This window comes from Gavialis gangeticus, unplaced genomic scaffold, assembly GCF_001723915.1.
Source record: "Gavialis gangeticus isolate Ggan-Ray unplaced genomic scaffold, GavGan_comp1, whole genome shotgun sequence".
Lineage (NCBI taxonomy): Eukaryota > Metazoa > Chordata > Crocodylia > Gavialidae > Gavialis > Gavialis gangeticus.
This window is the reverse complement of record NW_017729004.1, coordinates 6,560,421-6,571,364: the sequence shown is the minus strand read 5'-3', so window position 1 is coordinate 6,571,364 and position 10,944 is coordinate 6,560,421. Positions and strand designations below refer to the sequence as shown.

Here is a 10,944-nt window from a genome sequence, read left to right as displayed (position 1 = left end):
AAAAAAAAAGCCCCACACTCACTGGCTGCAGCAGCGGTGATTGGGGGCTCATGGCAGTGGGGATTGCCGCACCCCGCACGGCAGCTGCCCTGTGGCGTGGGTGCAGCACAGCTCGGCAGGGCGCTGTGCGCTGTATGGGACCTAGGGCGGCTCCACCTGTCAGCCAGAGCTCCTAGTTTGATTCCCTAGCTCTCTGTTTGCTTCCCCCAGTTCTCTGGTATCCCCCCAGCTGTTCAAGGGGGGGTGTGGGCTCCGGGATTTGCATGCAGGGTTTCAGCAGGCTGCTGCTGCGGGCTGGGGAAAAACTCAGAGCCGCTGGCATCCCCAGCTGGCATCGGCAGTCTGCTGTCATCCTGTGCGCAGATCCGGGGGGCCTGAGTCCCCTGGGAAGAGCTGGAGGAAGCGATCAGAGAGCTGGGGAATCGAACCAGGAGCTGGATGTCAATATGAGCGCAGTCCTTCCCGTCCTCTTCCCCCTCCCTCTCCTTAGTTTTTTGTTTCCCTGCAAGCCTGGCTCCGAAATTCTCTGAAACGTTTCAGAGCCTTCCGTTTTTCGATTCGGATTCGGTGTTTTGGGCCCAAAACCGCTGCTGAAATTTCGCAAAGGCCTAATAGGGAGGTATTCAGAAAATACCCTGGTTTGTGTTGGCGGGGTGCCAGGAGCTAGCTATGCGTTTTATCCCATGACTATTAAATACAAAATGCAGAAACACCTTTGGAGCAGAACCCAGCACCCCTTTCCCTTCCCTTCCAAGGCAGCACCACTGAAACACGACCCCTCTGCCTTGCTCCTGTGTCTGAGGCTGCTGGGCCAGCTTTACAGTATGCCAGCTGCCTTAGTCATCCAGCAGGCTTAGGTTTCGTCCCTTCGGGCTGAAAAGACTTAAAGGCTCAGACAAAAGAGACCTCTGTTTTCCCAGTCCCTCTTTTACAGGCTGCAGTGTCAGCTGCCAGGCAGCCTTCTTGAGTCATAGCCTCCTTCCTCCCTCCGTGCCGGCCTGGCCCCCCGCGGGAGATGTACCTAAACCAGGTTCCCGAAGCCCCATCCTGGTTTTAACCGTGTTGTAGCCCCATGTTGGCCAGACAGGTGAATAGGATTTCCGTTCCTTACAGGGGTGTTGTAAGCTTAAAGACTAAAATGCTCAAATGCCCTGCCAGTCTGGGCCATATAAGTATCCATGGACTTAGTTACCCAGAAAAGCTTTGCCAGTCGTACTAGTATAACAACGATTGACCTTGTTGGACCGATTTGGAAGGGTTAAATCAAGAAAGACGCGGCGCGCGATTTGATTTGGGGATGAGCTGCATCTCCGCAGCTGGGGCAATTGCTACACCTGATGAGGGAGGCTTGATATATGGCTGGAAAGAATTAGGGAGGTTTGGAGATGCCAGGCAGACATGGCTTAGTTTGGGCAGGATAACAGGACTGCAAGAAGCAAGTTTAAAGTGATGGCATACCATGATATAGGATGCAAAGATAATGTAGGTACCTAATACCACGTAATTAGGAGGCAAGTTTGACATGGCTGGTGCATTGCTTAGTTTGTAAATGCATGATTGGGCCCTTGCCTATATAAGTAACCGTGCAACAGTTTATGGTTGGCTCAGCGTGTACGTACTTACATGTGTATAAAAGATGCATGATATAGGACGACTTTGCATGCGCATACCCTTGCACCTATCTCTTTTGGCCAGCCTGATGACCTGACTGCCAAGGCACAGAGCTAATCTCATTGTACTTGTTATGTTTTTTTGATCCATGTTGCAGTAGGAGTTGAGAGCCCCTTGGGTGCAACAGCAGCCCGCCTCTTCGTCCTGCTGCAGTGCATGGATAATTGGATATCCTGGCTTAAGAAGGCCTTTTCCTGTTCCTTCCCAAGCAGTAGGCGCTAAACTGAAACAAGGCTCCCTCATACCAGGATAACGGTGCAGATGTGCCTACCCAACAAAAATGTCATCAGAGAGGTGACAGGTGACTGGCTACGCAGTAAAAGTGTAACGTACAGCACCGTTCACAGTAGATTACCCCAATCCAGAGTCAAGTTACCCCGTGAAAATGATGTAGTAATCTTTCTCCGTGGGGAAGTTACTTGGGCTGTCACCTGGCTGGGCTGGTTTAGCCAGGGTTGATCCTGCCTTGAGCAGGGGGTTGGACTAGATACCTTCGTGAGGTCCCTTCCAGCCCTGCTTTCCTGTTAACTCATGATTTATCTGCTACCTTGATCTGCTTGATTCTGGGATAGGGATCTGCCCAAAGTAATCTGGTTTTCTCACCATCTCGTGGCTCCATGCTGCAATAGTACCTACTGCAGGCAGCGAATTTCGGATGGCGCGTCGTGCCGGCTCCTTATTACAGGCTAAATTTACTGCAGAGTAAAGTCCAGGGTTAACGACTGCCTAGTAATCGCGTCTGTACCCTCAGCAAGTGCCTGCAGGTGAGTTTTTACGGGTATCGCCGTTTTTTGCTTTGGTTCCACATGAGATTATATTGAAAGAGTTTTTTCCCAGGCATACAAAGCAAATTCGCAGTCAGGGCAGACCCGTAACTTTCTTTTCCCTGGAAGTAATGGGCCCAGGGATCTAACTCCAGCTCCTTGTGTAGTAGTACACGGAGGCAGCCTACCCTTCCTGCTGCCCACCACGCAGCGCGCGGCTGAGGTTTTGATGATGTTAAGCTAAGAGATGCTAAGTAGCAGCTGAAATCATTACAAGCTGACATGCTAATTTAGGTCCTTTTGTGGTTTGAGGCACGAAGCCAAATTGACTGCCAGGGTTTTTCTTCTCCCCCCCCCTTACTGTGAATTCCAGTTCTTGGCTTTTAACGTGCCTATTGGTCCCTGCTGACGGTCTGGTGATCGATATGGTCTGCACGCCAGCTCTCTGGTGACTGGATGCAAGATGTGTGCAATGTGCTGAACCCCAAAATCCCACGGGGGAGCCATTCATTCCTCGCTGGGAAGAAAACGGCACCTGCAGAGCCTGGCACCTCTGACATCAGGTTGTTGCAGACTGGGGGCGGGGGTTTGCCTTCCTCTGAAGCGGGGGGCATATTTTAACAACCCTTGTAGCAGCAGGACACTGACCCTTGCTGTCTCTCTGCTTTACCTGTGGCCGGTTAGGTGCCATCCCATGTGGGTTTGTGATCAGGTTGATTGTATAGTTTTAGTTCATAGGTTAAACCTGGATTTATATGGGTGGTGATGACAGGGGGCTGGACTAGCTGTGATTTCCAGCAGTGTCTTCCAGCCCTACATCCCTCTGATCTGTAATCAGCCTGGTCCCAATTCCCACATGCATCTCGCTGCCCCTTGGCACCACTCGGGCAATAAAATAATGGCCTCTGGGTTGATTTTTGGAAGCCCTTACCCTGAGCTTCCCACGGATGTGTGCAGTGCCTTGCAGCGGTGAGGCAGCACGGTCACGCCCGTCACGAGCTCCTCGTTCTCTCCTCCGGAGATGGGTCATGTGCAGCGGGGTGGCTTGTAGGGCTGCTTCACAGTTTTTTTTTTGCAAGTATTTGGGTTACTGTGTTACGTAGGCTGGAGAAGGCACGTGCCTCAGACTTGAAGCAGAAAGGAGTCCTGTGGTCCAGGGTGCAGCGAGAGCCAGGCCTGCGGTCTGCAGCAAGTTTGGCCTGTGCTTCGAAGGGTGAACCCAGAGAGCAGGACCCGTTCTCCTCGGTGTGCCCCGGTGATGCCCGGTAACTCCCAGCGGTAGGGACCTGTGCCACGAGATCACTCTCTTCCCTCCCCAAGAGATGCAATAAGCCCAGATGGAGGATGAGAGCCTAGTCTGTTTTCTCACCTTGCCCCTTTCCTCTTCTCCTCCCATGTCCACGTCCCCTCCTCTGTACACGAGTGGCATGGCCGGACACGGGGCAAACGGTTCCCAGGGTGCCGTGCCAGGAGACATGCCCCTGCTCTGATCTGGAGGGGTTGGACGAAGAGGGAGGATCCACTTTTGGGGCCCAGGCGGTTCTCCGAGCCTGTTTCCCTCTCCCCTTTTCCCCTTTTATAGTGCAGGCTGGACATGGAGCTACTGACGTGATGTGCTGCTTTCGAACCAACAGCATGTTTTCCTGTTTCCTGCCACCTTTTGGTGTCAGCACTTCGTTGACCTAGTGACTGGGAAGGCTTGTCGCCCTTGGAGTAGCTCAGCGGGGATGTGCCAGCTCCTGGAGTCTGTAAATGAGGATTTGACATCCCTCTGAAAGATGGACACTAGCTTAGCCAAAGTCCACGGGGACTGAGGCAGGGATTGCAGGGCAGAGTTGTGGGGTCTGTGTGTTTTTAGGCAGCAGCTCAAAACATGATCACAAAGTTATAAAGCCTCCCCCAGGAAAGGATGCTGACAGCCGGTACCCACGGGATGGAAACCATTGGTCCTCTGGGAAGTATGGAGGTGCCTGTAAGCCACTTTCCTCCACAGGTCTGAAACGTTGAGATGTGGCGGGTTGCTTGTGGGTGACTGGGGGGCCTGGCAGGCAGAGGGTTGCAGGGATTTGATGGGGGCTGTTGCAGAGCGGGGTGTGAATTCCTCCCAGGGACCCACCACCAAACCATGCAGCTCCGGTTCTGCCTTTGTAGGTGCAGCTAGCGCCTAGGCTCTCGGGTCCCATTGGGCAGAAAGCCAGCACCGAGTGCCAAGAGAGGCATTGAAACGTGTCATCCCCTTGCTGATTTCTGCCCTTCTCCAGCCAGATGCTCAGCACCCTGCAGGGCAAGGTGCATTGTCTGGTCCCTGTGAGTTTGTCTGCCCCGAGAGGGATCTGCCACTGGTCCTGGCAACCCGTGCAGCTGTAGCTGCTGGCGTTGTTACAGCATGTCACTTAGACATGTGTGAATACTGGAAAAACGGGGAACTTCATTGTGGGCTCATTTACAGAGGGAAATGGCCCAGAAAAGTTACTGGGAAATGAACTGTGCAATTCTTGAATAGCTTCTCATGTGGATGGTTTTGTTCCAGATTGAAAGTACGGACTCACACCTTGGCTTATTCCAGAGTTGCTGCTGCTTCGTGTGGACAGGTTTTCAGCTTTTCAGCATAGGAGGATGCTTGATGGGGTTATAAGGGCAGAGAAGGCGTAATATGGTAGCATTGTGCCTGAAAGCAGGGACGTGTGTGAGATCTTTGCGGCTTTGCTTTGACCTCCTTACATGACCGTGCACAAATTGTGTCGTTGTCTGCACCTCAGTTTCCCCACCACTGACATGAGATCCTAGCATTAAAACTGGATTCTGGCTTTCTGGTGTAATTCAGTCAGATTGGTAAATGGTAGCAGAAAAGGAGTGCACCGACAGGTTGCCTATTTGCATCATGCGGTGACAGTCTGCCTGAGTGGCATGTGGGTGGTCACCAAAACACACATAAAGAACTTGCTGAAACAGTAAGGAGACATTTACCTTTCCTCTGTGCTACCTGGATAGTAAAGCTGGAAAGAATAGCTTTCCTTGCTGGCACTTTTTTTGGCAATGAAGTTTTTGCTTAAACTCTGATTTCTGGAGCAGGTACCCATGTGATCTTGGGGAGGGTTTTTGTATTCTGGAGTGTGTGCGCACCTGTATGCAGGTTATATAACCAGACCCTAAAACACAGATCTTGCTATTTTAGTTTGCACAAATAAAGGAGACTGCTTGAAGGCTGCTGGGTAGGTCTTGCACTGCATGTAATGGCGCCCTGTCCCTTTCTGGTGTGTCCCATTCTGGATTTATTCTTTCGGTACTTTGCACATCAGTTTTGAGTGATCATTCGAGCCTTTCCTGCTCTGATCAAATCCAGCCACGCGGCATAGCACCTGGAAGCTTTCCCTTGTATTTGCATTGCTCAATGTCCATGGAGATGGAGGGTTGGTGGTTTCAACCCGGCTAACCTCTGATTCACCAACACCGTGCATGTCACTTGTAGTGAGCAGCTGTATAGGTAGGCCCACGCCTGAACTCCTCTCGAGGTGAATGCTGTAGGTTGGTGATGGTGTAGAACGGTGGTTCCCACGTAGCAGATCTTGCCCCAAGGTTGCGGGGGGAGGTCACAGCATTGGCAAATGGAGGGTGTGAGACCTGGGGAAGTTCAGGTGTAAAAGTCAGGCTTCCGTGGAAAGATTGGGAGCTGCAGGTATAGCTGAGATTCGCCTCCTTGACTTCTTGTCAGCAGCTGGATTGTGTAAGGACCTGGGAGTCAGCCGGGGCTTTTCACCTCGTGGTGCCTAGTCTTCAACATTGAGCAGGAGCTGGTGCTTTTAGGTCCAAGGGCTTCAGGTCCACCCCATATAAATGACCCAGCTGAGTCCAGGGTCATCCCGTTGTTTCAGGTCAAAGACCACCGGGGGGGTGGGGAATAAAAGGGAAACGGTGATAAAATCTAGGTCTGGGAACTTGTTTTGAGATCCCTGCGTGGAAGTAGGCAAATATTGTCTCCTCTGCCCGGTTGTGAGAAGGAAGTGGCTGGGTCCAGGACCCGAGCAGAGGAAAGTCACCAGCCACTGCGGGTCCTGCCACTAGGTCAAGTGCTGTGACTACTAGGTCAGACAGCCTCCCTTGGTGTCTGGGAGGAGGGGCGGGTGGGGGGCTGCGCCAGACGAGAAGGAGGCTCTGGGTTTTGAATTCTCATCTCTTCTTTCTCCCCACAGCTGATAGTTGAAAAGACGACTGACTACCCTTCCACTGAATACTCCTTGGTGGAGGATGTAGCACTCCACTTTACCTGTTTGATGGACAGACTGAACGAGCAGCGCCTGTTTCAGCCAGACCTGTGCGACGTGGACATCGTCCTGGTGCAGCAGAAGAGCATCTTCCCTGCCCACAAAGGGGTCCTTGCCGCCTACAGCCAGTTCTTCCACTCCCTCTTCACCCAGAACAAGCAGCTGCAGCGGGTCGAGCTCTCGCTGGAGGCCCTCACCTCCCAGGGCTTCCAGCAGATCCTCAACTTCATCTACACCTCCAAGCTCCTGGTGAACTCCTGCAATGTGCAGGACGTCTTGAATGCCGCCGCCGTGCTGCAGATGAATAACATCGCTTCCTCTTGCCAGGATCTCATCAACACCAGGTCCCTCAGCTTGGCCATGGCCAGCGACATGGCCCTGCCCCCCGACAGCTGCAGCAGCACTGTCCCCCCTCAGTACTATTGCGAGATCAAGCAAGAGGTGGATTCCCCGCACCCCAAGATCTATGCCCGGGAAGGGAATGATCCCTACTCTGTGCGCGTAGAGGACCGGGCTGGCAGCGGCAGCAACCAGCACCTCCCCGCCATGCCCCCCAAACAGTACTACAAGGAGGAGAACGATGGAGGCCCAGCTGCCGTTTGCAAGATGGAGGGGGAGGACTCTGAGGAGGACCCAGACAGCCAGGGCTACAACCGGGAGCAGATCATTGTGGAGGTGAACCTCAACAACCAGACGCTCAACGTCTCCAAGGGGTTGGAAGGGAAGCCGAGCCCCAGTGAAGCCGCTGCAGTGATCAGCCGGCCTGATGGGGATGGGCATGACACCGAGGAGGATGGGGAGGAGGAGAACGAGGAAGGGGAGGAGGAAGAAGAAGAGGAGGAGGATGCCGAAGTGGGGGAGGAGGAGGAGGAAGAACATAGCGAGGAGGAAGACTTGGAGGAAACCACAGAAGAAGAGGAGGAAGAGGACGACGAAGAGGAGGCGCCCGAAGTAAAAAGGGAAAAGACTGTGCCGCCCCGCCGGGGGAGCAGGGCATCCAAAGCCACCAAACCGGCTGTGTCTGCCTCCTCCCAAGAGGTGACCAAGGTGGAAGAGGAAGAGGAGGAAGAGGAGGAGGGCCAGCGCGGGAGGAAGAGGAAAAAGGAGCAGGATGGGCTGGGCCAGAAGGTCAAGCTGGAAGAGAAGCAGCACTACCCCTGCAAGAAATGTCCGCGGGTCTTCAACAACCGCTGGTACCTGGAGAAGCACATGAACGTGACCCACAGCCGGATGCAGATTTGCGACAAGTGTGGCAAACGGTTCCTGCTGGAGAGTGAGCTGCTGCTACACCACCAGACGGACTGCGAGAAAAACATCCAGGTGAGCTGGGCATTGCCGACCGCAACGGGGCGCACTGGGCCACCCGGTATCCTGCCCGTGGGACTCGGGCCTGGGGACTTCGTGGGCCTGGGTGATGCTGTTAGTGGGGTTGGGGTTCTCCGTGCAGAGCCAGATGTGAGGCTGAGGGTACTTGGGGCCTGGGAGAGCGCTGTGTGGGACGCTGAGTTTTGCAGACCTTGGATGTGGGGCTGGTCCTTCAGAGCTCGGTGGGGTGCTACAGGTACCTTGCAATGGTGGCTGCTTAGGGGAGCAGGGTCCGTGAGCAGCTCCCTGGTGCTCAAGGGGAAGCAGCTCTTGCTTCACCTTCCCATTCCCCGAAGCATCTTGATCCTCTGAATGCAGAGGGGAGAGATAATGAGGCTGTCTGATGACTTGAGGCAACAACAAGAAACAGCGCAGAGCTGGAAGGGATCTGCAGACGTCATCTAGTCCAACCCCCTGCCTGAAGCAGGACCATCCCTATCTAAACCATCCCCTACAAGTGCATTGTCTAACCTCGTAGCAAAACCACACTGTCGACCCTGACACAACCGCAAGACATAACAGTGTAATCGGTCACAGGTCAAGCCAGGGGACCGCGGTGGCTAATGTCCTGCCACTGTGTGGGTTGTGAAAATACAGGCGAGAGATCCTTAGTAGAGCACCATGACCCCCCTACAGAGGAAGGCAAAACTCCCCACTGTCCGTACCAGTCTGGCCATAGAGTAAAATTCCTTCCTGACCCCAAATGTAGCGATGGGCCTGGCCCTGAGCAGAAGGGCAGGGCTCTCTAACCAGCAACCTCTGATTTTTAAGTCCCAGTAGGAGCACTAGCATGCTTCAGTCATGGTCCCCAGCCTTGGCTGTAGGCAACTCCTAATGCCTCTGAGGGATGGCTTAAATCCCCTGACACATGTCGCAGCAGGAGGGGAAAGAATTCCCTCCTGGATCCATGTCATGAGCAGCAAAGCCCAGATCCGTGGGAATTACTCATAGAAAAACAAAAAGACACAGCTCCTCCTAGATCATCCCTGCCCAGTGGCTGTCCAGCCTCTTCTCGAACACCTCCAGTTGTGGAGAGTGCGCCATTTCCCTGGGTGTCCGTTCCACTGCCTCTCTGCTCTAACGGGGCAGAAATTGTTCTTGATATCGAATCTAAACCTTGCTGCAACTTCAGGCCGTTCATCTGCATCCTCCTCTCTTTTTAGCAAGAGAGAAACGGTGTTGTGATGCACGCCTGGTAAGGTTACCGCAGTGTGCAGAGCTGCTGCTCCGGGGCAATGGTCAGCAGCCTTTTGAGGTCGTGGGTCAGAGTGACCCAGCGGAGGCATGGGCAGATGCTAGACACCAATGCTGCTTCTCTCTACGAGTGCCACTGAAACCCCCCTGCTGCTGAATGCCCCCAGAGTCCCGTGTCTACGGCAGGGCTTGGAAACCTACTACTTGCATAGCCGTGTGTTTGTACCAAGAGCAGGCTGAGTTGGGTGCTGTCCAGGCATCCCAGAGTGAAGGCCAGAGCGAGGGGGTTGTCCCTGCAATTCTGGACTCGCCAGTGGGAGTGGCTGAAAAAAAACCTGAACTGGGGGGTTGGGAGAGGGGCATCTTGGGAGCTCCATGCCTCGAAGCATCGCTGAAAAGAGGCTTGTAGTGGAGAGGAGAGGACTGGCCCTCGGCTGGAGAGCATTGTCACGGCACCTGATCTCAGGTGGGCATGGAGAGGGCGTTGCAAAGGGAGCTGGGAGATCAATGCAATGTAAGGCTGCACGATGCCTAACAGATGGGCTAGTTTAAAGTCCGTTCCAGCAGTGGCTCTGCTGTGCCATTAGACAGCTCAGGGGCGCTGGTCTGACGTTTCCCGTGCCATGGTGAAGCTGCAGTGCCAGCGGCTGGGGAGAGGCTCAAGTGCAGCCCAGCGGTCGCCACGTCCGTCCACGGGCTGCTGTTCAAAATGGAAGTGGAGCCGGCAGGAGTCAAGGGAACTGGGTTTCTTGCTTCAGGGCGCTGTTCTCCTGAGAGCACAAGGCATGTCCCCCTCCCCATCCCCGATCCTGCACACCGTGGCCAAGTCTGCATAGCAAGGGGGTTGGGCGGCATCATCATAACGGTGAACAAAGCTGACCAGGGAGTTTGGTTATTAAATGGAGGACAGAAAAATCCAAGCTAACTTCTTCGTGTCTGTCAACCCAGCCCATAACCGGATTCATCCCCAGTTTTACCCAAATGCATACAGTTTGGAAAATCCACAATGCCGCTGTAGGTACGCCCTTGTCTAGTGTTTCCAGTTCGAGGTAGTCCTAGATCTCGATTATGGTAGGAAAGTTGCACCATTTGAACTGAATCAATGTTAACAACCGATCTGCTTAAAGCAGTGCAAACTCCTCGTACAGATTTGTGTCAGATGGGTTAGAATCGTAGAAAAATCACAGAAAATGCAGGTTGAAGGGCCCTCCGGAGGTCGCATCTAGTCCATCCCCCTGCTCAGAGCAGGACCAGTCCCAGCTACATCATCCCAGCCAAGGCTTTGTCTACCCGGGCCTTAAACACCTCCAAGGATGGAGAGTCCACCACCTCTCTGCGTAACCTGCACCGGTGTTTTACTCCTCCTGGTGAGAAAGTTCTTCCTAATCTCTAACCTAAATTTCTCTTGCTGCAACTTGAGACCATTGCTCCTCATTTAACAGGTTTAAGGCTCACTTAAATCGGTTTAGCTTAAGTTGGGGATTTGCTGATGCGAGCCGAGATAGTTTTGATCTTGGCTCTCCCTCATTTAATTTTGTCAGCAAACTTCCAAATTAAGCTTAATCCAAATTAAATTAATCCTCGCTTCAGTCGGTTTAGGATCTGCCCATCTTCAGGGGTTTGTGCTAGTTTAATGAGACCTGATTTGAATTATAAAATGAATTCAGTTAAACCAGTGCAACTTTCCT

The 10,944-nt window shown here is 53.3% G+C and overlaps 1 protein-coding gene across 1 annotated transcript in view; it reads left to right on the top strand.

Annotated features, from left to right (window-relative positions):
• Positions 1-10,944, top strand: part of ZBTB47 (zinc finger and BTB domain containing 47) — a 91,511-nt gene that overhangs the window by 41,480 nt on the left and 39,087 nt on the right. Inside the window, exon 2 of the mRNA XM_019508064.1 lies at positions 6,626-8,017. Within this exon, the coding sequence (XP_019363609.1) occupies positions 6,626-8,017 (1,392 nt within the window). The remainder of the gene's footprint in view (positions 1-6,625; positions 8,018-10,944) is intronic.